This window comes from Aethalodelphis obliquidens, unplaced genomic scaffold (assembly GCF_003676395.1).
Source record: "Aethalodelphis obliquidens isolate GAN/ISIS:26980383/991018 unplaced genomic scaffold, ASM367639v1 scaffold48, whole genome shotgun sequence".
Taxonomy (NCBI): Eukaryota; Metazoa; Chordata; class Mammalia; order Artiodactyla; family Delphinidae; genus Aethalodelphis; species Aethalodelphis obliquidens.
Window position 1 is genome coordinate 12,271,758 of NW_020837992.1, and position 27,719 is coordinate 12,299,476.

The window sequence follows — 27,719 nt, forward strand, 5'->3', positions numbered from 1 at the left end:
TGCGTAGGCTGCACTTCACCAGTTCTTCTCAACTTTAGCGGAGTCATGAGAGTTATCTTTCAGGTACATTGTTATTAATAAGTGTACTAAAGTTTGCAGACGATAAAAACTGGAACAGATTCAAGTTATTCTTGTACTCTTATCTCCCTCACTTGCTTTTTGATGTACTTTCTTGAATGGTAGAGAGAGAGAGAAAAATGGAGTTATAGCTTTGAGCCAGGAATTCACCTACCCTAGCCTGTCTCATCTAGGCTAGAGCCCATGGTGAAATAGTGGTATATTACTAATAGTTGTAACCGTTGTGAATTATTTTAGTACTCTGCTTTCCTAGAAAGTTGTTTTGTGATGTATCAAAATCTGGATAATATATCTGTTGTGAATATCAAGAATGTGAACATCTTTTGTCAAAAAGAAAAAACAACAGCAGCAAAAGAGAGGAAAAAGCAAAAATTAAAATTGAAACATGTCCTAGTGAGAAAAGGAGTGAGGAAAACGGAGCTTGAGCTCTCTTTTCCCCTGCCTTTTAAAAAAAATGTATGGTTACCAATATCAGAGACTGCAGTTTTGAGTTGGAGGGGAGCTCTGGGTTATTTAAATGGTAGACTATCGAAAAATAAAGTTTGGGAAAAATTTAGGATACATTCTAGGATCAGTTTTGTATTTTCTAATCAATTTTTGTTTTCCTTTCTTAGTATTAGTTCAGAAGCAGGCCTCGAAATTGATAGCCAGCAGGAGGAAGAGCCTGTTCAGGCATCTGATGAGTCAGATCTTCCTTCCACCAGCCAGGACCCTCCTTCCAGTTCTTCTGTAGGTAAGTTCCTGCTCTTGACTACAGTACAGCTTTTATACATCAAACTTGTTTGCAAAAGATCCTGCTCTGTTAGTTAAAATTGATAATTCTTTTTTCCTTGACTTTTAAAATGCTTCATTTAAAAGAGAAATTTTATTTTATTAAAAGGAACTTGGCTTATATTAATGGGAATTGGTTACATTAGAGGTGCTATAGGGGTTGTGAGGGGTGGGTTATTAGGAGAGAAGCTAAGGAGTAGTACTCCAGGCCTCCTGCCTGTGTTTAAACCAGAGCAGCTCCTTTTTTATTTCTTCTGCATATTAGGTTCTACATGAGATTTGGTATGGAGGGTTGAGGGTTGGGAGGCCTGTTGCTTCAAAAAAAAAAAAAAAATTGAAATTTACTGATATAAATAGTTTTAAAGTTTGGTTTTTCATGTTTTTGAAGTTAACTTTGAAAAGGGCTATTTTATGTATCTTTCTTGCAATAAAAATTAATTCTGCAGGACCTTTTAAAAATTAATTAACATTCATTGAGCACTTACTGTATGTCAGACAGTATTCTAAGCCCTTTACCTATATTTACTCGCTTAATTCTCACACCAACCCAACATGGTAAGCACGCATACCCATTTCATAGTAATGGAAACTGAGTCACAAAAGGTTGAAAAATTCCTTCCAAGTCACATAGTGAGTAAATAATGGGCAAGCCAGGATGCAAACTCAAGAAGTTCGACTCCAGAGACTCCACTCTTAAACAGTATACTACACTAGCTTATCTATCTCAAAGTTTTTAGGTAGGGAATTACTTTTATTATTGAAGAAATACATACTCAGTCATCCTCTCTGATTGTTTTCATTTTAAATGGTTTATAGCAGTAATCCTCAAACTCTGTCGTAGAACCTTCAGGTTTTATGGAAGACCTGCTCAGTTACTACTTTTTTCAATCATGGAACTTTCCTATCTCAAGATATATTCTCCCTTTTAGACGCTTTTCTGTGACACATCAACCTATAGCCAACATCCCCAGGTTCAGATCCTGTATCTGCCTTTTAACAGCTAGTAACTTTAAATCTCTGCTCATTTCATTGTGAAATATGGGCATTCATAGCTCATCTTGCAGTCAAGATTTAAAATAATGTATGTAAATTATATCTCAATGCTTTACACACAGTAAGAAAGCCCCCAAAAATTGTAGCTGTCATAGTTACTAGTAAAACAGTAATATTATTAATAATACAATACAATAACTGAAGTTCTGTGCCTCCAGTTATATCCTGATGTCCCATAAGAATTGTCTTTCCTCAGCAGGAGAATTGGTACTAGCTATATCTTATCAGAGCTTGCATAAGAAAATATGGTTCTTGTTCCCTTTTACAGTATAATATGAAATTAGGGTGTTCTTAAATTTATTTGACAACATAAAATACTAAACCTCCCCATCTAAGCAATTATCCATTTGGTCCCCAAATACTTAAGTGCCCACCGAGTGCCAGGCAATTTCACAAAAACATTACTAAGAAAATGGTATTTAAGGAAAGACCTGAAAGAGGTAAGGGAGCAAAGCTGTGCAGCTATTCAGGGGAAGGTGTTCCAGGATGAGAGAAATAGATGCAAAGTCCATAAGGCAGCGGTGTGATGTGTTCAGGGTCAGCAAGGAGGCCTTTGTGGCTGGAGCACAGTAAGGACAGAGAGAGACTAGCAGGAGGTAACAGGGTGGGGGAGGAAAGATCTAGGAGACCATTGGAATTTCTTTGGCTTTCATGGATGTAGCAGGTTTTTGGAGGGCTTCAAACAGAGTGGTAACATGATCTGCTTTAAAGACTTAACAGTATCAGTTTTGCTGCTGTGTAGAGAAGAGACTGAAAGTGAGTAATGGACAAACAAAAAGAAAGTTTGGAGGATATTGCAATAATTCAAGGTAAAAATGATGTTTTAGACAGGATGGTAGAGTCAAGGTCGTGAGAAGTAGTCAGATTTGGGATATATATTTAAATTAGAGCTTGCGGGCTTCCCTGGTGGCGCAGTGGTTGAGAATCTGCTTGCCGATGCAGGGGACATGGGTTCGTGCCCTGGTCCAGGAAGATCCCATATGCCGCGGAGTGGCTAGGCCCGTGAGCCATGGCCGCTGAGCCTGCGCATCCGGAGCCTGTGCTGCGCAACGGGAGAGGCCACAACAGTGAGAGGCCCGCGTACCGCAAAATAAATAAATAAAAATAAATTAGAGCTTGCAAGATTTTCTAATGATTGGATTGGGGACATCTGGAAAAGAGAAGAGTCAGATATGACTCATGTTATATTGTAATGGACTGTTGTTTCCTGAGGGATGTGGTATTTTGTTTCCCATTGTATTCCCCAACCCCTAGCACAGTGTCTGATAAATGGATAGGCACCAAGTACATATTTATTATTAAATTAGTAGAGTGAATGAATGAAAAAAGTCAAAAAGAACTTTTTTCTTAACTTTTTACCTTTTCTGCTTGTTAAATGTCCCTTGTTAAAAAAACAACATTTAAATATTGAAAGCAATGGGCACCTCTGCATTTTATCCATGCATTCATTTAGTAATTAGTTTTTGTCACTATAACTGCTTTCTTGTTTATTAACTTGCTTTCTTGTATATTAATGCTTTTCTTAGATACCAGCAGTAGTCAGCCAAAGCCTTTCAGACGAGTAAGACTTCAGACAACATTGAGACAAGGTGTCCGTGGTCGTCAGTTTAACAGACAGAGAGGTAAATTTCTAACATATTGATCACGTGATAGGATGTAGGATAGTAATAAATGGAATGAGTTTTCTAATCCTTAAGCCTCCAATATGTATCTAGTTTTTTAAAACGTTCCAAGGGTTGATTAAATAAGTATACATTGAGCATATGATGTTTACTAATCTGTAAACATCTTGCAGACAAGTTTGTATACCATAGGTATATCATGAATATGTGCTTACATTTTATTTTTATTCATTTCTTCCTTAAATTCATGGTATAATCTGAAAAGCTAAACTGTTATAGTGCTATGTAGATGTAACTACTTGTTACATCTCTGCCTATTGTTGTTATACTTTTTATACAGCAGAATAAAGCTTTGTGACTTGTTTAGCTAGTAAAAGAAATGTAAAACTTCAATATCTCTGTTTTCCAATGTAACTGTTAGAGATTGCATTCATGTAATAAAACATTAATCTGATTGTTGTAAGTTCCATTGAAGATGTGACATATCTAACAGCTTTTTGTCTACATGCCTGCACACTTGATCTTGAAAATTTTTATAATGAACTAGGGTAAGTGAATACTCTAGTTTTGAGCTAACTTTTTAAAAGATGCATTCAGTTTAATTCTTTTTCTCTCTTATAGGTATGAGCCATGCAATGGGAGGGAGAGGAGGAATAAATAGAGGAAATATTAATTAAGTGTTCTATAAACTATAACTGTGAATAAGCTAGTCAAATCTGTTTTAGTGTAATGATTGTCGAGTTGAAAAACATTTTTGTATTTAAATTGGTATGCTTATATCAACATTCTTTATTAATAAAATGTGTTTCAGTGTCAAAATTTATCATTCTTTTCTTCATTTTAGTTAGTCGATTCTTCCTTTGCCCATCAGTCTAAGGACAGTTGTACCAGACATTAGATAAGGTCTGTCCAGAACGAGTAGTAATGCCTCTTGCTGTTCTAGTTGGCACATCGATGTTATAGTATTGATCTAAACAGAAGAGAAGTCACTTTTTCAATTAAAAAGAAACAAAACACTTGAACTTAAAAATAGTTTATATTTATTATTATACTCAAAGACAGTATTTATCATTTTAATATCAGAAATGTATTAATTAATTTGAACTTTCTGACAAAGAGAAAAACAATTGCCTTGACTGACCTTTCACCATCTTTCAATAAAATTAGGTTTAACTCTGCTTTTTCAAAGTAAGAATTTGAGAAAACCGAGTTAGTTTAAAAAATAATTCATTTGGGTTTTATTCTTTTTGGGGGGGTTTATTCTTTAAAAAAATACATTCTGATGACATTTATATAGGCAGAAGAACTTATATTTTTATGGATTTTTCAAGGAAAAATATCCCAGGTAATATAATTTTGTTAATAAAATTAGTTTCTCAGCAACTTCTTTCTGATCTTACAGACTGTGTAATGATGTAAATCAGTACAGCTTCGTGGCAAACAAGACCTCTGTTAAATGCCACAGATAATAGAAGTAAAATATTGTTTTCAGTAGCGGTTTTACTCAATTAATTGGATGTTTCTTCGTAATAGGCTTTAATCTCATGAATGATAGGGCAGAAATGAATTGCAATCCATTCAATTTAATTGAAAGTAAAGCAAAAATCTAAACTTTCTCTTCAGAATAATTAGAATAAGTGATGTAATTTAATTTCTCACCTTCAGTCACCATTGAACACTTGTTTTTGCTTTGAATTTATTCATGTTTCAGAGATTAGATACCATCTTCAGAAAGCTATTAAGATTTTACTTAATAACTTACCTTTAGAAAAGGCATAGTAATCGTAGCCATCAGGTTTTCTGATGTTGGGCAGTGATATAGCTGAAGTAACCACATTTGGAAGTCCTCTCCACAGTGTACTCACTTTAACTTCATTATGGAGGAAACCTGCAGATGACACTTTAAAGGTATCAGATTGAAAGGCAATGTACTGTATTGGAAAAAGCAGCTGTTCGAGTCAAACAGACCTGGGTTTTAGTCCCAGTTTGGTCACTCAGTAGCTCTGTTACCTTGGGTGAGTTAACTTCAATGCCTCAGCTTTTGCTATCTCTGATATGGTACAAATATCTACCTTTTAGGACTGTTTTAAGGATTACAGATTTGGATTTAATGTTCTTGGTTAATGGTATTATAATTAACAAGCCTGAATAAATTGCCTTTCTTAGCCACAAAGAAAAAAGTATTGATCTTTGGTCATTCATTGAAGCAAATTGATGTTTTGCATCAATTTATTATTATTAGAATAATACTAAGTATTAGGGTTATATGGTCAGTATTTATATTTAATAAGCCATACTCTGTAAGAAACTATTACATCTACTTCATGTGTAAGAATTTTTAACACAGTAAAAAATATTACCTTTCTCTTGATAAGTGACTCTGATGGGTGAATAGTGAATTCTGATGGTGTGTGTTTGAGAAGGCTCTATAGCACGTTCAAATCGACGTGTCCTAATCTGTGTCGTTTCTCCATACACTGGATAACTTATAGCAAGCTTTCTTCTAGTACACTTTTGGGTGGGTTCCTGTTTATAAGTATACTGCTGAATGCTGCCACCTATGATGAATTAGAAAATCATGTACAATATGAAAATTAATTTTAATTCCCCAAAGAGATGGAAAAGAGCTTTTACAAGGTAGAGGAAACAATGTTTTTCATAAAGTATGTCCAGACATTAATAATGGTTATTAGTCAAGGTATTATAAAAATAATTACTAAATCTCGAAGTACTTGTGAATAAAGCCAACAAATTGCATAGTTATATATTTAACTTTGAAAATAAATGACATTCTTTATATCAATGTCCTGAAAACTCATGAAGTTGTGATTTGCATGTTGAGAGAGCTAAATACTTCTTACTGCCCTTTTTATTTTTTAATTGAAAATACTTGATTCTAGCCATTAAAGATATCTTTTGACAGTAAACCCTATAATAAATGGAAATATTGAATAAAATTTTCCTGGCAGATCACTCCTTAAAAGTTTTTTTAATTTTTTCAATTATGTAACACATACCTCTCTTGAAAAAATACACAGATTCAGGTCTGTTCTTGTATTTAGCTATTGTGAGAGCTGCCACTATTTTTCCATTTAGTCCTCCAAATCCTTTGGAAATTAGTTTGGGATACCCTGCATCTTTTATATCATTGGTGAAACGCCAGTACTGAGAATCCTGGTAATTAAAAAGAGGAAATGATGTGAACAGCTTTTTTAAAAGGTTAAAAAGGAAAAAAAAGGTTAGGAACTCATTCTTAGATTTAAGTATAGGGAGAAAGTTTTAACTTAGTTAAGTATTTGAATAAGTTGACAATGTTACCAAATTGAGTGTTAACTATTTATTAAATTTTAATGATAGTTTATTAAAATATGGAGACCCTTCTGAGGTGGAGGTTAAATTGTCATAATAAAGAATAACTATTTGCTGATTTCTCTCACAAAGATATTTTTCTTACCTTAAAGAAGAAAGTTTTTCCTTCACAGTTGCATCTAGTAAAAACAGTATCAATGGGGGAGGGAATGCCCCAAACTTCAGTAATTCTACGAGGTGGAGATGGTGGACTGAATGCATTTAGCATCCAGAAATAATGACCTAAAATTGAAAGTGATGATCAGCCTACAAACTGAATCCCAGAAGAAATCAAAATGAAATCTTTTAAAAACAGTTTATCATAAAGAAGCAGATTGAATGTGTTAACAAGCATTCTATGATGTTTAGTCAGAATTTTTAGTACTAATACAGAAGGTAGTATTTGAACATTTCTGAGAGTAGATATTTCTCAAGTCTGAAATTTAGCATAACTTAAAATATTTTAGTTTCCCAGCTTCTCTAGGAAGAGCCTTCTGGCTTTGTGATTTACAGAAAATGACTTATCTCTCATTTTCTTTACCTGTTAGCATTAAGGAGTTATAATTAAATAACTTTATTTTGTTTGTTACTTTACTATGTCCAGTTTTGTTAATCCAATATTTTGGTATTTACCCTCAGGTCCTTATAATACTGTGTGAGGTAAGTTCATCAATCAGGTTTCCCTCCAGGAAGCTCAGCCCAAACTTGTACTCTCCCATGACTCTTGCTCTCATAAGCACCAAGAAAAAAACAAGGGGCAGAAAAAGAAATGTGTGCAAAACTCACCTCGAAATGCAACTAATGTCCCATTGCGCAAAGTAGTCAGTCCATCTACCGGCTTACCGTTGCATAAATTAGTCTCATCTAAAACAAATTAACACAAATTAAGCCAATATAAAAATGAGAAAAGTGTTCCATTCTTTTCAAAATAGAACCCACTGGGTTCTATTTCCTCTGTTCACCCTTTCCTAAGCTCTTGAAGAGTATAATTTGAGGTACATGTATTTCAGAGGTGAAAAAGTGATATATTTCATAGTTGTTTTACTTAAAGGTGATATTATTCAAAAGTGTTATATAAAAATAAATTATGAACTGGAATGGGTAAGGGTACCTGATCTTCTAAATTAGACAAGTATTGGATATTCGATCTCAACGTGAAATTCTGTTTCTCAATTCTGATTGCCCTGTGGAATTGGTTTGGAAAACAATATTGCAGATTTTTGCAATCCTAGGTTATTACTTGATTTTCCAAATAACAAAATAAACTTACTGTGATTACCCCTCTGCTTACCTGTAGAGAAGATGTAAACTTCACAAGTTCAGGGTTCTAAATAATCAATAGAATAATACTAAATCAGGGCATCCTGGTTCAGAAAGATTTAAGTTAACATTGTCAATTTTAAACATGAAAGTAACTGATTCATATTACCTGAAAACACGGGGTTGATGCCAATGCCTTGACTGGGTCCTCTCCCTATGAAATCAGTGCCTGGAATAACTATAGGAGTTAACACAGGGGGCCTAGGAATCATCATCTGAGGTTTTTCTCCTTCAGTAGCATCTGCATCTTCATTCTTTGGATTTACTTCGATTATTTCTGAGTTGGGAGTTTGGTTAGGGCTGGTGGTGGTTTGGAGCTTGGCTTCTGCTAAAGAGGTAGGGTTTGATTTAGGCATTGCTGATGTCATCTTTGGGGGAGTTGGTGTAGTCTTCGGTTTTCTCACTTTAGGTGTTTTTGTCTTTTTGGTACAAGTGAGCTTTTTGGGTGCTTTGGTTGGTTTTTGGGGTTTAGGAGTTGTCACTTGAGCGTTAGTAGCTGTACCTTTTGGTATAGCTGTTGTTGGTTCAGGTTTGCTTGTAGTCTCTTCAGTTGTCTTTTTTGTTGCTGTCATTACTTTGGGTGCAAGAGTTGTTGCTTTAAGAGTAATTTTGGATGATGCCATGGTATCAGTTGTGTCTTGTTCTGTGGCCTTGTCTTTAGCTGTTGTAGTCATTTCAGGTTTGGTCACTTTAGGAGCCTTGGTTGTAGGTACAGCAGGCTCCTTGGGACTGTTTTCAAGAGTCTTTGGTGTGGGTTCTACAGGAAACTCAGGAGTTGATTCAACAGGGCCCTTAGGAGTAGTGGGAGGCTCCATGGTGATAGTTGAAGGAGAGGCCTCTGAGGTGGTTGGAGCAGGTGTATTAGGAGAACTTGGAGTAGATTCCTTGGGGGTGGCAGAAGCTGGCTCCTTGGGGGTGGTGGGAGCAGGCACCTTGGTGGTGGTGGGAGCTGGCTCTTTGGTGGTGATGGGTGTAGATTCCTTGGTGGTGGGAGCTTGCTCCTTGGTGGTGGTGGGAGCAGGCACCTTGGTGGTGGTGGGAGCTGGCTCTTTGGTGGTGATGGGTGTAGATTCCTTGGTGGTGGGAGCTAGCTCTTTGGGGGTGGTGGGAGCTTGCTCCTTGGTGGTGGTGGGAGCTGGCTCTTTCGTGGTGATGGGTGTAGATTCCTTGGTGGTGGGAGCTGGCTCCCTGGGGGTGGTGGGAGCTGGCTCTTTGGTGGTGGTGGGTGTAGATTCCTTGGTGGTGGGAGCTGGTTCCTTGGTGGTGGTGGGTGTAGATGCCTTGGTGGTGGGAGCGGGCTTCTTGGTGGTGGTGGGTGTAGATGCCTTGGTGGTGGGAGCTGGCTCCTTGGTGGTGGTGGGTGTAGATTCCTTGGTGGTGGGAGCTGGCTCCTTGGTGGTGGGAGCGGGCTCCTTGGTGGTGGTGGGTGTAGATTCCTTGGTGGTGGGAGCTGGCTCCTTGGTGGTGGTAGGTGTAGATTCCTTGGTGGTGGGATCTGGCTCTTTGGGAGAGGTGAGAGCAGGGGATTTGCTTATAGTTTCAGCTTTGAGTGTAGATGTAGCAGGAACTTCAGATGTGGGTGCAAAGTCTTTAGTAGATGTTTTCTCTGCATTTTGTGTCTCTTTAGCTGAAGTAGTCTTCTCTTTTGCAGTAGTTGAAGTCTGTTTATTTGTTGTAGAAGTCTCTTTAGTTTCATCTGTTGTCTCCTTATTGGCTGTCAAAGGCGTCTCTTTAGTTGTGTCAGAATTAGGTGGAATACTGGGTTTAGAAAGTATTGGTTTTACTATTGTAATCTTGGGAGTTGTGGTAAATTTATTACGTTGAGTGGTGGGAATGTTAGGAGTTGGGGTGAGCTTGAAATCACCATTGTCCGGTCCACTTCCAGCTTCATCTATTACTGGTGGTTCTGGGGTAGGTTTCGTTTTAGGGGTTCTTTTCTTCTTGTTTTCTTTTGCTAGTGAAAAAAATATACGTCTTTTATTTTTGTATAGTTTTTTTTCTTTAATACTGACATAAAGATGCCATCCTTATCACTGACTAGCTATGTTGTCTCTAGGCAAATTGCTAATTTCTAACATGTCTGTTAATTTACTGTAAAATGATAAATGCTCAACCTATCTTATTGGGCTATTTTAGGGAATGAATGGGATAAGGGGTGAAAAACACAAGTAAAACTCAATAGAATATATGGAAGCAAGTGGCAACTTTGAAATGATCAATATGATCAATAACACTAATTCTACTCTTTATGTCAGTGTTCTTTGCCTGTCACTTTCTCAACTCTTCTTATTCCTTATTGCTTGGTGCCACTTCCTTCCTACTGGAAACCTAGTTCCAACATCTTTTAGACTCACTGCACCAATTCCCTCAGAGGCCTCTATAACTACATCCAAGGAATCTGTTCCAGTCACCCCCATGGTTCCTGCTTAGGCCTGTTTCTGTGCACATGGCTTTTAACTGCTTTCTTTCCTCTACCTGGATAAACTCAGCAGTCTCGGGATACAGAGAGGAGATTAGGATGCCATGGCAGCAAAAGGACCCTGTTTAACAGGATTTCCCCTAGCAGCTACCCCATAGGTGACATACAGAGCCCAAGAGGCACATCACTGAGATGAGCTCCGTTTAGCAAACACTTCTATTGTGTGCAAGACTTTCTGGATAACTCAAAGATTAAATATCTGGCTATTCAGCTGGAAAGAAGGCTTCAGGGAAATAACCACCCAGGAAATGAGTTCTTCAAAACTCCAGTATCCAAAATCCAGTATTTCCTGGAGAATGAGAATGTACTTTAGAAATCCAGGAAATAATAAAAAAGCAGAACAAAGGGAATCTCTTTTTAGGAGGTAATAGCAAATTCTGTAGTTTCTCTACTACAGAAAAATTAGCCAGATATGACAGATAATTTATTAGGAAAATAATAAAGAGGATCTGTAAAATGTGGATAATAATATTGCCTTTCTCAGAAAGGTATGAGAATTTAATGGATTAGCATTTTAAAACACTTAAGGAAGTATATAAAAGTTAAATAAAATAAATCTGGGGAAGGAGAAATGAAAAGACAAGATAGAGGAAAGAGAAGAAAGCGATGATATCAGGTAGACAGGACTTGAAATAGAAAACTTAATAGTCATCTCTGGTGCCATCCTGTGGTTCTACAGTTGCTTCTATAGTATCTTCTTCCTTTGCTTTATAGAGTGGTTTCCTAGCTGCTTGGCACTAATTTCCTATAGGAAATTTTCACTGGTATCTTCTAAAGTAATTTTTATGAAGTTACATACCCCCCCAAATATTGAAATGTCCTCAAATCATTCTACCCACACGCCTTACTTTTAGGTCATTATTGTTAACATGGCATTGATATAGTCACTGATCTTTATCAATGCTCAAACCTTTGGGTTTCTTCTTTAACTCTATTAGCAGCTGAATTTTTGGAAAACTTGATTTTCCGAAAAGTTGAGGAAGAGGAGGAGGAAGACTTGATTTTCAGAAACAGAATGTTCTATAAATAAAAAGTTGATCACACCAACTGTGATTTAAAGCAAAAAAGAACTGCCAGTTCAAATACAACAAAAAATGCTATTTATTGATCTACAAATGTCTGTGTTCTGCTTTTGTTTTATCAGTACTATGAGCAACAGCTCTTGTAAATGTCAGTTAAAAGCAAGGCACCTGAGCTTGTCACAGATAACTAGCGGTATAACTATATAACTTTCTCTCAACTTCCCCATATCTTACAGAATCAAATTGTTCTGCAAACAAAATCATGGCTTTTTTTTTGTTTCTTTTTAAACAGTAAGACTTGTTTCTTCTGATTATTTTAACCTAGTCCCATACTGAGTTTGGTAAATAAGGAAAATGAATAACTGAGCATTTATACTTTGGCTTAAACTCTGCCCTAAAACAGGCAGTGTGATGAGCCTTTAATGACTCAGAAGATCACCCTGTACTATGAGGAGTCTTATAAAAGTCCACCTACAGGTTATTTCATCTCAGAAACCTCCTTTTTTTACATCTGTCATCTTCCTACCTTCTGTTATTTCCTCTGATTCTATAACTTTCTTAGTCTTCTTGCTTGATGATTTGGGTGAACGTTTGGTTGTTGATTTGATGGTCTGAGTTGTTCCTGGAGGTGGAGGTGCAGACTTTGAAGGTGGTGGTGATGCAGGACTGTGCACTGAGACCAAGCAAGATGGGTCAGTTAACTTCTTGTTCATATTCATCAGCAACTCTAACTGAAAGGCACTGATGCATCTGGCTTCAAGAGTAAATGCTGGTGAAAACCTGTATAGGCAGGCTCTTGGCCCAACACCAACTACTCCAAGCTATCTGAAGATGCATTGCTACAAAAAAAAAATTGGTTCTCAAATTGTAAATTATGATGGGGAGCAAAGGCTCAGGAGTCAGAAGACTTCTAGTTCTAGACCTACAAGGGTCTATCGTGACCTTGGGCAAATGGGCAAACCCTCCTGAACCCCTCTTGCCTGCAAACAGAGGTGTTTCTTCTAGATGATTTCTGAAGGTATTTGCCTGCCTAAAAAATATGAGCTCTATACTTTGTGCCAGCCTCCTGTGATATCAAAATAATCACTGCATGTGGTTGACAGATGTTTGTGCTCTTGAGAAGATAAATATAAAAATTACATTTTCCTGTTTTCATATTCATTTAAATCAAATGATACCAATTTACGTTTCTTTTTTTCTTTTTGTTAATTACAAAAGTTCTACATAAATATTAACTCATGGAAGAATTTCACACATTCACATTATGCTTTCCTCAAAATGTATTGCCCTTCTCCAAGATAAACAGCTTAGTGGTTTGATGTGTATCTTTTTAACCTACATGGAACATGTTTTGACCATTAGGAACCAGAAGAAAAGAAGGACTTCTGAAAGATAAGAAAGCAGAGAACGGGGTAGGGGGAAGCACTCTGGGTAGAGGACAGTGGTGATAAATCCTCCTGCTCTTACCAAACTTCTCCTCAGAACTCTGTTTTTGCAATCTGCATGAACTGACCACCATACCTTTCCCTCTTTCTCCTCCCACCCCACAAAAACACCAGGTACCTCAACTCAAGAAACAGTTTTATCACATTCTAACTAGTGATCTTGAGCAAACTATTTAACTTCTTGGATTGTTTTCTCACCCATATTCAGAGGCACTTGACTGCTTCAATTCTTGAAGTGTTATGACTTTGAGATATATAGATGCCTACAACTGGTATCTATAGCAATCTTAAGTACGTGTTCCCTGGTGGCACAGTGGTAAAGAATCCGCCTGCCAATGCAGGGGACATGGGATGGAGCCCTGGTCCGGGAAGAACCCACATGCTGTGGAGCAACTAAGCCCATGCGACACAACTACTGAGCCCACGTACCACAACTGCTGAAGCCCACACACCTAGAGCCTGTGCTCTGCAACAAGAGAAGCCACTGCAATGAGAAGCCCACTCACTGACACAAAGAGCAGCCCCTGCTCACCACAACTGGAGAAAGCCCGCATGCAGCAAAGAAGACCCAACACAGCCAAAAATAAATTAATTAATTTAAAAAAAAAAAAGACTAAGGGGTGAGATGCAAGATAGTTTGATTGCTACTTTTTTTTAATGAAATACTAAGAAGAACTACAATCCTGCAGCCTGTGGAACAAAAACCACATTCACAGAAGGATAGACCAGATGAAAAGTCAGAGGGCTATGTACCAGATGAAGGAAAAAGATAAAACCCCAGAAAAACTAAATGAAGTGGACATAGGCAAACTTCCAGAAAAAGAATTCAGAATAATGATAGTGAAGATGATCCAGGACCTCGGAAAAAGAATGGAGGCAAAGATCGAGAACATGCAAGAAATGTTTAACAAAGACCTAGAAGAATTAAAGAGCAAACAAACAGAGATAAACAATACAATAACTGAAATGAAAACTACACCAGAAGAAATCAATAGCAGAATAACTGATGCAGAAGAATGGAAAAGTGACCTGGAAGCCAGAATGGTGGAATTCACTGCTGCGGAACAGAATAAAGAAAAAAGAATGAAAAGAAATGAAGACAGCCTAAGAGACCTCTGGGACAACATTAAATGCAACGGCATTCGCATTATAGGGGTCCCAGAAGGAGAAGAGAGAGAGAAAGGACTGGAGAAAATATGTGAAGAGATTATAGTCGAAAACTTCCCTAACATGGGAAAGGAAATAGCCACCCAAGTCCAGGAAGCACAGAGTTCCATAGAGGAGAAACACACCGAAACACATAATAATCAAACTGGCAAAACTTAAAGACAAAGAAAAAGTATTGAAAGCAGCGAGGGAAAAACAACAAATAACATACAAGGGAACTCCCGTAAGGTTAACAGCTGATTTCTCAGCAGAAACTGTACAAGCCAGAAGGGAGTGGCATGATATACTTCAAGTGATGAAAGGGAAAAACCTACAAGCAAGATTACTCTAGCCGGCAAGGATCACATTCAGATTTGATGGAGAAATCAAAAGCTTTACAGACACACAAAAGCTAAGAGAATTCACCGCCACCAAACCAGCTCTACAACAAATGCTAAAGGAACTTTTCTAAGTGGGAAACACAACAGAAGAAGGGACCTACAAAAACAAACCCAAAACAATTAAGAAAACGGTCATAAGAGCACACATATCAATAATTACCTTAAACGTGAATGGATTAAATGCTCCAACCAAAAGACACAGGCTTGCTGAATGGATACAAAAACAAGACCCATATATATGCTATCTACAAGAGACCCATTTCAGACCTAGGGACACATACAGACTGAGTGTGAGGGGATAGAAAAAGATATTCCATGCAAATGGAAATCAAAAGAAAGCTGGAGTAGCTATACTCATATCAGATAAAATAGACTTTAAAATAAAAAAATGCTACAAGAGACAAGGAAGGACACTACATAATGATCAAGGGATCAATCCAAGAAGAAGATAAAACAATTATAAATATATATGCACCCAATATAAGAGCACCTCAATACATAAGGCAACTGCTAACAGCTATGAAAGAGGAAATCAACAGTAACACAATAACAGTGGGGGATGTTAACACCTCACTTACACCAATGGACAGATCATCCAAAATGAAAATGAATAAGGAAAGAGACGCTTTAAATGACACAAGACCAGATAGATATAATTGATGTTTATAGGACATTCCATCCAAAAACAGCAGATTACACGTTCTCCTCAAGTGTGCATGGAACATTCTCCAGGATAGATCACATCTTGGGTCACAAATCAAGCCTCAGTAAATTTAAGAAAATTGACATCATATCAAGCATCTTTTCTGACCACAACGCTATGAGATTAGAAATCAATTACAGGGGAAAAAACGTAAAAAACACGAACACATGGAGGCTACACAATGTGTTACTAAACAACCAAGAGATCACTGAAGAAATCAAAAAGGATATCAAAAAATACCTAGAGACAAATGACAATGAAAACGCGATGATCCAAAACCTATGAGATGCAGCAAAAGCAGTTCTAAGAGGGAAGTCTATAGCTATACAAGCCTACCTTGAGAAACAAGAAAAATCTCAAATAAACAATCTAACCTTACACCTAAAGGAACTAGAGAAAGAAGAACAAACAAAAGCCAAAGTTAGTAGAAGGAAAGAAATCATAAAGATCAGAGCAGAAATAAATGAAATAGAAACAAAGAAAAAAATAACAAAGATAAAAAAACTAAAAGCTGGTTCTTTGAAAAGATAAACAAAATTGATCAACCATTAACCAGACTCATCAAGAAAAAGAGGGAGAGGACCCAAATCAATAAAATAAGCAAGGAAAAAGGAGAAGTTACAACAGACACCGCAGAAATACAAAGCATCCTAAGAGACTACTACAAGCAACTCTATGCCAATAAAATGGACAACCTGGAAGAAATGGACAAATTCTTAGAAAGCCATAACCTTCCAAGACTGAACCAGGAAGAAATAGAAAATATGAACAGCCCAATCACAAACAGTGATTAAAATTCTTGAAACAATGATTAAAAATCTTCCAACAAACAAAAGTCCAGGACCAGATGGCTTCACAGGGGAATTCTATCAAACATTTAGAGAAGAGCTAACACCCAACCTTCTCAAACTCTTCCAAAAAATTGCAGAGGAAGGAACACTCCCAAACGCATTCTATGAGGCCACCATCACCCTGATACCAAAACCAGAAAAAGATACTACAAAAGAAGAAAATTACAGATCAATATCACTCATGAATATAGATGCAAAAAACCTCAACAAAATTCTAGCAAAGAGAATCCAGCAACACATTAAAAGGATCATACACCATGATCAAGTGGGATTTATCCCAGGGATGCAAGGATTCCTCAATATATGCAAATCAATCAATGCGATACACCATATTAACAAATTGAAGAATAAAAACCATATGATTATCTCAATAGATGCAGAAAAAGCTTTTGACAAAATTCAACACCGATTTATGATAAAAACTCTCCAGAAAGTGGGCATAGAGCGAACCTACCTCAACATAATAAAGGCCATGTACGACAAACCTACAGCAAACATCATTCACAATGGTGATAAACTAAAAGAATTTCCTCTGAGATCAGGAACGTGACAAGGATATCCACTCTCACCACTATTATTCAACATAGGTTTGGAAGTCCTAGCCACGTCAATCAGAGAAGAAAAAGAAATAAAAGGAATACAAATTGGAAAAGAAGAAGTAAAACTGTCACTTTTTGCAGATGACATGATACTATACATAGAGAACTCTAAAAATGCCACCAGAAAACTACTACTAGAGCTAATCAATGAATTTGGTAAAGTTGCAGGATACAAAATTAATGCACAGAAATCTCTTGCTTTCCTATACATTAACAATGAAAAATGTGAAAGAGAAATTAAGGAAACACTCCCATTTACCATTGCAACAAAAAGAATAAAATACCTAGGAATAAACCTACCTAGGGAGACAAAAGTCCTGTATGCAGAAAACTATAAGACACATGTAAGAAATTAAAGATGATACCAGCAGATGGAGAGGTATACCATATTCTTGGATTGGAAGAATCAATATTGTGAAAATGTCTATACTACCCAAAGCAATCTACTGATTCAATGCAATCCCTATCAAATTACCAATGGCATTTTTTACGGAACTAGAACAAAAAATCTTAAAATTTGTATGGAGACACAAAAGTCCCCGAATAGCCAAAGCAGTCTTGAGGGAAAAAAATGGAGCTGGAGGAATCAGACTCCCTGACTTCAGACTATACTACAGAGCTACAGTAATCAAGACAGTATGGTACTGGCACAAAAACAGAAACATAGATCAATGGAACAAGATAGAAAGCCCAGAGGTAAACCCATGCACCCAGGTCAACTAATCTATGACAAAGGAGGCAAGGATATACAATGGAGAAAAGACAGTCTCTTCAATATGTGGTGCTGGGAAAACTGGACAGCTACATGTAAAGGAATGAAATTAGAACACTCCCTAACACCATACACAAAAATAAACTCAAAATGGATTCGAGACCTAAATGTAAGACCGGACGGTATAAAACTCTTAGAGGAAAACATAGGAAGGGCACTCTTTGACATGAATCACAGCAAGATCTTTTTTGATCCACCTCCTAGAGTAATGGAAATAAAAACAAAAATAAACACATGGGACCTAATGAAACTTCAAAGCTTTTGCACAGCAAAGGAAACCATAAACAAGACGAAAAGACAACCCTCAGAATGGGAGAAAATATTTGCAAACGAATCAATGGACAAAGGATTAATCTCCAAAATATATAAACAGCTCCTGCAGCTCAATATTAAAAAAACAAACAACCCAATCCAAAAATGGGCCGAAGACCTAAATAGATATTTCTCCAAAGAAGACATACAGATGGCCAAGAAGCACATGAAAAGCTGCTCAACATCATTAATTATTAGAGAAATGCACATCAAAACTACATTGAGGTATCACCTCACACCAGTTAGAATGGGCATCATCAGAAAATCTACAAACAACAAATGCTGGAGAGGGTGTGGAGAAAACGGAACCCTCTTGCACTGTTGGTGGGAATGTAATTTGATACAGCCACTATGAAGAACAGTATGGAGGTTCCATAAAAAACTAAAAATAGAATTACCATATGATCCAGCAATGACACTACTGGGCATACACCCAGAGAAAACCATAATTCAAAAAGACACATGCACCCCAATGTTCTTTGCAGCACCTTTTACAATAGCCAGGTCATGAAAGCAACCTAAATGCCCATTGACAAGACGAATGGATAAAGAATTTGTGATACATATATACAATGGAATATTTCTCAGCCATAAAAAGGATCAAAATTGGGTCATTTGTAGAGACGTGGATGGATCTAGCGACTGTCATACAGAGTGAAGTAAGTCAGAAAGAGAAAAACAAATATCGTATATTAACACATATATGTGGAATCTAGAAAAATGGGACAAATAAACTGGTTTTCAGGGCAGAAATTGAGACACAGATGTAGAGAACAAACGTATGGACACGAAGGGGGGAAAGCTGCGGGGGGGGGGTGGTGTGATGAATTGAGAGTTTGGGATTGACATATATACACTAATATGTATAAAATTGATGACTAATAAGAACCTGCTGTATAAAAAAATATGTAAAATAAAATTTAAAAGAAAATAAATGAAGTACTGAAGATCTAGTTGATGCCTTCATTTTCAGTTGGACCCTGACTATCTCTGTGAATTCTGTAAATGATGCACTACCTTCATCAATTTTTTATCCTTGAGTTTTACAAAAACCTCAAGTAATCTGACCCACCACTTGGTAGCATAAACTATTGTCTTTATTAACATGTTCTCTCAATGCTTTGTCATTCTCTAACCATCTTCCCTCCCTATCCATCCTCTGCCCAAAATAAATTCTTAGTTTTTTTGTCTCACAGCCAAAACAACTATCAGAGTGATGAGTAAATATGGAACACTCATCTCATGTGTCCTTCTGAAAGCTGTAGGAACTCTGAACTCTGCGATTTTGATTACAGGGGGTTGTCTCCATTATTTTTGGAATGCTCTCCAATGAAAACATTGAAGAGTTAAGAAATATTCCTTAACTATGCTGATTAATAGTTTTCCACCCTATTTCTCCACTGTTTGAAAGAAGCAGAAGGTGCAGCCTTGTTTAAATAAAATAAGATTATGCAAGCAATGCTTATTTTCACTTTTACCCCCATAAATATTCTTGTTTTAACAGAGTAGGATTTAAGAACAAACATTTGGTAAAAGAAAGGAATTCATTATTTAAGTACGTTGTTTAAAGTCCTTTTTTTTTTTTTTTTTTTTTTTTTTTGGTAAATCTGGAGGGTTTTATTATGGCCTCAAGAGTACTCCTTCAGGACCAAAACCAGAGAAGAGGATTTTAAAATGGAACTACCTATTTTTATTGACTCCTTCACACACAGGCATTTAGATAGAGACTACTGAGAGGACTGTAGAGATCAGAAGGGGAATACAATGGACAGTTAGCTTCTTGGTTTGCCTATCAACTTAGTGCTTTAAACTGACTCAAATTTACTAGTTCAAAGAAGCTGGACGTGTTGATTCTGTCCCCAAATATACACTCAAAAACATTGAGAGCAAAAGCACAGATAGCTCAAAGGACAGTTGACTTTGTGGGGTCATCACCATAGGATTAGACAAGAAATCATCAAATGAGCTGCTTACTGTTGATTTAACCTGAAATTGAACCACACCTGGAGGAGAAAATCATGTGTACCCAGCCCCTATCCTCTCCATTACTCAACCTGCAATCACTTGCACTCCTGGAGCCTGGCTGAGCCAGGGAGTGCTTTAGAAGAAGCATTCCTTCTTTAATTCATCTTGGTGAAACAAAATTAATATGAAATAGCGTATATGTTAGTAAAATCACGACCTGAGTTGTACCGCATGTTAAGACATTATCAGTGAAGCTAAGACAGGTGCACAGATCTGGCTGTACTGAGAGGCAATGATTGGTACTGAGATGCTTACCTTTTTCACAAAAACTGTCATAATCGGAACAACACTTGCCGTACTTCTTACATTCTGAGTCACAGTCACACGCCCTCCCTCTTGAAAAGGACTCAAAGCAGCGGCCTTTACAGGAAAACTCTACCCAGAGCAAAACAAAACATTATGGATTATTGGTTACACAATCAGTCATGCCCATGTACTGATAGCCATTTCCCACCCTATAGCTGACTAGAGTTCCAAAAGTGCATAGCTAAGTCTTTTATTTGGAATTTGGAAGATAGGTGGTTTCCCAAGTGGAGACAGCCCTGGTCAAGAAAGAAATATGGTGACTAAGGAAAATTTTCTTGCCCTTCAAGGCTCCAAGAGACAGCCCAATGCTGTCTGAGTCATTTCATGTATGGACAGTGGAAAATTGGGAAATGCCTAAAGAGGTAAGTACACTTCATATGAATTCCCACCATTCTCTCCTTTTGATACTGCTACTTTTTAAGTAGATTTTTGTCAATTGAGCATGCATATTCTACAATAATATATTCTAAAGAGCTGGCTTAATATAAATAGTCACTCTTTAGGCTCAAAAATCATTTATAATACAGAAATCTTTGTGATGACAAACTGGGTATGGTGTAGAGTTGAAAGATTTCAGCCTAATCCCATGATATGGACTATATAAGAAGCCTGCTCACTTCCAAAAAAGCCTTGGTTAAAGCCATGATGATTTACCCAGGCCTATTTGAAATTTCCTTACTCAACAAACAAATTGTACAACAATATATTTATCAACTTCACATGCAAATTCTGAAGCAAATATAACTTTGAGCCACTTTTAATTATAACTTTCATAAATTAAATATGAAATATTTGCACATTAACAAGAAAGTGGTTCAAAGTATGTTTAAATGAAGTATCATAATTTAAAATTCATACCCTTTGGGATGTAACTGAAATTCATCATTATACACTCATTATTAAAAACTTTTAAAGTGTCTTTTTCAGGTAATTTAGAAACATATTAATAACAAAAAGTTAAACAGCAAGATTATTTTATGTCCATGAATTTTTTGATGAAGCTATTCAAGGGCTCCATCCCTAAGCAATTACCTCTCTGGTTAATAGCAAAGAATTACTCATTACTATTTACTTAATGATTCCTGAGTCATAGTATTGTCTCTATTTAAAACAAGACATGATACTTGGCACTAGTCAGTAACCTTGTGCAAGTGACAGACTTCCAGGCTCCCCTTAACCTCCCCCAGTGATCACAAGCTTTGACACCACCCTCAGGCACAGCACACTGCAGCATTTACACAAGGGAAGGGAAAGGCACTTCAGCACAGAGACGTGAAATAGTGTGACAACAGCATTGCAGGGGGTGCAAGGAGACTCTCACAGGACATGTGCTTGACAGAGGAGACACCAGCTCTCAGGACTTACCTACAGCGCAGACTTTCTTGAAGTCAGGGCAGCACTCCATGTAGTGTTGACAGTTATAATCACAGTTGCAGATGGCATCTCTAGAATACCCTTCCCCACATCTCCCTGCACAGCTTGATAAATCTAAAATTATACAATACTAGTGTAAACAGGGCCAAGCCACTTTGTAAAAAGGAAGAAATCTAGGGAGGAGGACAAAGCTGCTTGATGAGGCAGAATTTTATCAATTGGAAAGGTTGGGAATGATGGTTAGCAATGGGTCCAGGTGACTATTGCCTGGTCTCCTAGGTGACCTTGATCATGCCATTTTATTCATTACTAGACTGAGAAGATAAATGCACTTTTGAAAATCAGGCTGAATAATGGCTTTGCACAAAAGAGGATGCTATTCCTGGAGGAGGGCTGGCAGCTACAGCTCTACTGATACTGCTACTAGGATGATGACTAGTTGCCATTTACTGAGCATCTCTGTGCTGGGCACTGAGTCATACATTATCTCTAATGCTTATGAAACGTTGCCAGGAGAGTATTAGTAGTCTCTTCTTTACAGGTAAGAAAGCTGAAACACGGAAATTTTAATAACTTGCTCAAGGGCACCCAGCTACTTAATAACTCCAGTATATATGTATTACAAGTCAATTAACACCTATTAATCATTCACAGTGGACTTCCCTGGTGGCGCAGTGGTTAAGAATCCTCCTGCCAATGCAGGGGACATGGGTTTGAGCCCTGGTCTGGGAAGATCCCACATGCCTCGGAGCAACTAAGCCCGTGCGCCACAACTACTGAGCCTGTGCTCTAGAGCCTGCGAGCCACAACTACTGAAGCCTGCGCACCTAGAGCCCGTGCTCTGCAACAAGAGAAGCCACCGCAATGAGAAGCCCGCGCACCGCAACCAAGAGTAGCCCCCGCTCGACACAACTAGAGAAAGCCTGGGCACAGCAACAAAGACCCAACGCAGCCAAAAATAAAATAAATAAATTTTAAAAAATCATTCATAGTGACCTCTTTCACTCTTAGAAGTGTCTTGATTTGCATAGTAAATTACATCGTCATCCTATGTAAACAGCCCACCTAGAATTTGAACTCTGATATATCTGATTCTGATACCCAAACTTGTCCTGATCACATTGCCTCTCATTTCTGATCATACGTTTACAGCAAGCTAGTCATGCCAGCACAAACTTTCCTAGGCCCCTGCTCCTCTCATGGGTGGGGATAACTGGGTGCTATAAGTGTTGGGGAAGTCAGATGCTTACGACCACCACTAAACAGAGTACCAAATAGGTGACTCTTGAAAAGCATCTGGACTTGAATAAAGGTCATGAACAGAGTTATTTTGGGTAAAACAAAACAAAAACAAAATTTTTTAAGTCATTTAGAAAACACCTTGAAAACCTCCCTGAAAGATAACCTCAGAAATGTAACAACTGAATCCATCTCTGGAATAGAAACTGGCAGGTGCAATGTCCTAAATCCATAGAGGGATGCAGAAGCACACTGAGAAATTACTCAAAATAATGAGTCCAGGAAAGTTAAAGTCTTAATATGCAAATAAAACAGTAAACATTAGGACAATTTTCAGAACTTTTTACATACACGTGTGCACAATACATACAAAAATGCATATCATATATAGTATATGTATATAAATACATATATATAAAGAAAAAAGAATGGGAAGAGGCTGAGAACGCAAGAAAAGCAGACAAGACAACATCAAAAGGTTATTCTTTTATAACTAGCAGATTTCTGAAATAGGAAGTCAATCATCTTTACAGGAAAATTTATTTCCATAGATTTAATGGCTGTCCTACTTTTATTGATGTTGATTTTAACAACTAATTTTAATTTCATTTATTTAAAGGAGAGTAAAACTGTTCTAGTGAACAGCCAATTGTATCACAGAGGAGAGGTAGCTTAGGAAATGCACCCAGTATTATGAACCTTGTAATATTATTCTGAGAGAGCAGAGGGTTTGGATACACCCTGGTATTCGTCATTCCTGATTAAATATTTATATTTTCTTTCATGCGTTTTTCCACCTTATCTAAGTGATTCTGAAACTATGTCCATGGCAGGCAGCTATCTCACATGCTCAGGCTTATTTAATTATTTTACTGGAAATGTAAACAATGCCATAACAGTCATGCACCTTGATTTTTCTTCTCTCAGATTTTGCTTATCAGAGAAAAAGAAAAAAAGAAAAGGACATTGTAAAGCAACCATACTCCAATAAAAATTAATTTAAAAAAAAAACAATAACTTGAACCAAAAAAAAAAATGAAAAGGAAACAAAAATCCAAAGCTTGGTGTTATTGTTAAGTAATTTATCTTGTGATGCTAGAGACTTCTATTAAGGTGATTACACTGAATGTACCTTAAAATTCTCTAAAAATGAATAACAAGAACTGTTCATCCAGGACTAACTCTGTTTTTGGATGGCTGTGAATTGTTCAATATTATAATATAAAATGACATTCATACCTGTGTAAATTTATATCTGGATGAACAGTCCTTATAAGAAAGAAGGCGCATTTTCAAGATTAATAAAATGTCATTTGAAACATTGTAAATGTTCATTGTAATATATCGACATGATGCCATAATTTATTTGATGTAAAAGATTAAATTTCTTTGTAAACATGTAGGAAAAAATTATATACTATATACATATTGTTCATTTCAGTTAATCTGATGATATTTTATCATTTCAGCATAGTTTTATTGTGTAAGTGTCTATATTTTTTTAAACCTTTGGGAGAACTATAGGAATAATTAGTACAAAAATTATTCCATTGAAAAGCTCAAAACTTCTTGAAAAACTTCATAATACAAAATGCTTATAAATATGCTATATATTCTATACATAATTTTAAGGTTTTATTATGTATTAAACTCAAACAAATATACGTTTTTAGAAATCTATTTCTTTTGTTGTCATAAAAGTCAGAACTGAATGATTAGCAATAGTTGTTAAATAAAAGTATTTTTGATGGTTAAGTTACCTTGAGAAGAAACTTGCTGAATCAAGAAAACAGAAAGCAGCAACAAAAAGTAAATGGGAAGTATTTTCCTCTCCATAGTTGTTTTCCGGTACTGAGCCCTTGCTGAAAAGAAAAAAGTATCAGAAAACTGCTCTTGAATCTCACCACTAATTTATGCCTGTGTTACATACAGTGTTTCAGTAATTTTTAAAATGCAATTTAATGATAAAAGCCATCTGATTCTTGAAACAAGACTTTTAAAGTAACCAGCCTTAATTCGTTGTAAATATTTGACCATTAGATTTAATCTTATGCAGAAAAAAAAAATCAGATCACCATCACAGTCATGTTACTGACGATTTTAATACTTTAGAATCTCCCCAAATAGAAAACAGACTTATCTTCAAACTCTATTCAAATTACAGCATGTACTTACAGTGCAGGGTTTAAATCCTATCTTGGGGAAAAAAAAATAATAATAACCAGCTTCAGTAAAATTTAATTTAACAAACAAGAGTTATTGTTCCAACTTTCCCTTAACTCTCAAAATAAATTTATCAGCTTCCAGCAGGTGTATTGCATAAATGTGATCTTTTCAAAACTTTCCAACCACTATCCTTATAAATCTTTTCAAACACCTTTAATAAGGTATATCCCTATTGAACTGAAAACACATTTAATTCCATGAAGCAAGTTAACTTTGACACTTACCCGTAAAAGGAGAGATGAATTTCTCCAATGTCCTGGAAGTCTTATATATCAGGGCAAATACATTGGGATGAACCAATTAGTCCAAAGGTTAGACAAAATCAACAGTGACAACCTATGAAATCAAACTTTCCTCATTTATTGGAAGAGGTCCCAGACGACTAGACTTAGGCAACATCTGAAAAACACTTCCATTAAGAAAAATGACTACTACAAATAAATTTAGATTTATTGGCCCAAACACACTTCTAATTTCTAAGTGAAGTGAACAAATTGTTCTGAGATGGTAAATTGCTCTGGCAGGCTTTGACTAGTGCAGCAACTTTAAAATAGTCAAATGCTGGTGTCATTTCTTTCTTTCTTTTTTTTTTCCCCCAGTTAATCCAGCAAAGAGTGATTTTGAAATTTACCTAGTGTCAGTTTGTGGCATAAATTTTCTGAACTTATACTATTAATTCTAATGTATGTTTCTTGAGTATTTTCATTTTCTCTGAGCGCAAAAAATATGCTTTCGATTCTACCTATTGGTAGATGATGTACACTGTGGATTTTATAACTTCCTTTACTATGTAAAAACCTGCTTAAAAATCGCATTGATATCTCCCTTAGCCCCTTTATTTAAGCCCAGCATTGTTTGGAAAAGGTCTTTTTACTTACTAATTAACTTCCTTGCCACAGAGAAAATGTGAACCGTCAACCTTTCCGGGCTGGGTCAACTAGCTCAAAGTTTTACCCAGTTTGATATGCAGCGTTCCTGTTCAAGTCCTATCTACCTCCATAAGACCCAGTTTATGTCCTAGCACCCCCCAAAAAACTTGTCAGATCAATCCAATGCACATCCAGAATCATTGAATTAACTGTTCATCTGTTTCCTCTCCACGCCCCCCCCTCCTCCAACAGTATGTGAATTTCCCAAGGACAACAAACACCTATGTTTAATTCTTTTGCCAGGATCTAGTCCAGTGCCTCACCAAGGATGTGTTTAATACAAGCTTGTTGAACCAAACTGGTTTAACCTGGATTCTGCTGTTTACTATGTGTTTGGTAGGTGCTGCACTTAATTATCACCAAAAAAATGCCTTTGAGTTAAATGTAATCATCCATATTTTACAGATAAGATGAAGAGCCACAAATCAAGAATCTGTGACCCATCTAAGGATACATAAAGGAGGTTTCATCACGTTTCCACTATATTCAGCTCCCTTTCGATCAAAGCCATCACTTCAGCACTTAAACACGGTACTAAATTTTACTCCTTCATGATTACATGTGGGTTTATGAGATTGTAACCTTTGTAAAGACAGGGATTATAATATAAACATCTCTCTTGTTCCCAGAATTCTTATTCCAGGCTAAGTATATAATGTATAAGGACAATTTAGAGACTATCTGATCACCTCTAAATAATCTCCTTTCTCTGGGAACTACCTCCCTAACTTTAGGGTTATTTCCCTTTTAGCTGCTTTCGTATATGTGATCTTGCCACATCAGCCTCAGCTGGCAGGGTTGGCAGTAGAAACCTGAAATAAACTAGGCTAATATGTTTCCCTGTCCTGGAAATTTGAAATTGCAATCCAGAGATTACCAGTTTGTCTATGGTCGAAAGAAGTAGAGAAAATCCTTCAGAATAAAGACATGCAAATAAACGAAGCAGTCACGCAGAGAGAGGCAGGGTGTTCTGAGAGCTTTCTAGGTCTTGGTTACTCCTTGTTCCTGAGACCCAGATGACTTCTTGCTCTGTATCTTTATGGCAGACTCTCCGTTTGGGGGTGAAGCCGGCTAAAGAGTATGAGTTATCTTACTTAAAATCACTAATCAATACTTAGTAGATGTACAGAAGATCCTGTTGGATGGAACTGAATTCTCTTAATTCTTAGCTTTCCTGAGGTCCAGAAGGGGACGCTAGAAGCTTAGTAATTTGTTCAAGTCAGACAGTGTTTTCTTATGATTTGTTTGAAATGCTGGGAATACCAAGAATATCAGATACAGATATACACACAGACACATATTCTTAAAACATAAATTGATTTCTGATTATTATTTTTAGAGCTATCTGTAATATCATTTTCCTTCTTTGGACAAATTCATTAGAATGACGGCAAGTGACATTTTTAAAGTGATGGAAAAATCTGCTCTAGTAACTCTTGTTAAGTTCACCTTCTAGGCTTGGAAAACTGACAAGTAAAACAATACCCACACACACAATTATGACCAATAATAATTTTAAACATATCCATTGAGACATACTCATTGTCATCAAATGTGTTTTCTCTGCATACTAAAGTATGAAAAAAATGAGAAACTTTATTAAATATCAAGTTCATGAGGTTTAACCTGATTTGCATAATTCTATTGGGTAATGAGGCTATCTGGGTGAATGAAGTTTGCCTTTAAAGCATGGCAGCA

The 27,719-nt window shown here is 36.7% G+C and overlaps 2 protein-coding genes across 4 annotated transcripts in view; one reads left to right on the forward strand and one right to left on the reverse strand.

Annotated features, from left to right (window-relative positions):
• Positions 1-4,343, forward strand: part of TPR (translocated promoter region, nuclear basket protein) — a 65,284-nt gene extending 60,941 nt beyond the window's left edge. For all 3 annotated transcript variants that reach the window (XM_027082997.1, XM_027082995.1, XM_027082996.1), the window contains 3 exons: positions 693-811; positions 3,429-3,524; positions 4,146-4,343. In XM_027082997.1, coding sequence (XP_026938798.1) covers positions 693-811; positions 3,429-3,524; positions 4,146-4,201 — 271 coding nt within the window. In that variant the 3' untranslated portion in view covers positions 4,202-4,343. The remainder of the gene's footprint in view (positions 1-692; positions 812-3,428; positions 3,525-4,145) is intronic.
• A 25-nt stretch (positions 4,344-4,368) lies between these two features.
• PRG4 (proteoglycan 4) lies at positions 4,369-25,044 on the reverse strand. The gene is given in 14 exon segments (XM_027083003.1): positions 4,369-4,494; positions 5,287-5,412; positions 5,885-6,082; positions 6,542-6,698; positions 6,979-7,115; positions 7,659-7,736; positions 8,302-10,146; positions 11,582-11,604; positions 11,606-11,668; positions 11,670-11,691; positions 12,220-12,366; positions 20,203-20,322; positions 21,619-21,741; positions 24,627-25,044. Coding segments are annotated over 14 exon segments (3,213 nt in total). The 5' UTR covers positions 24,703-25,044; the 3' UTR covers positions 4,369-4,396.
• Between the last annotated feature and the right edge of the window lie 2,675 nt (positions 25,045-27,719).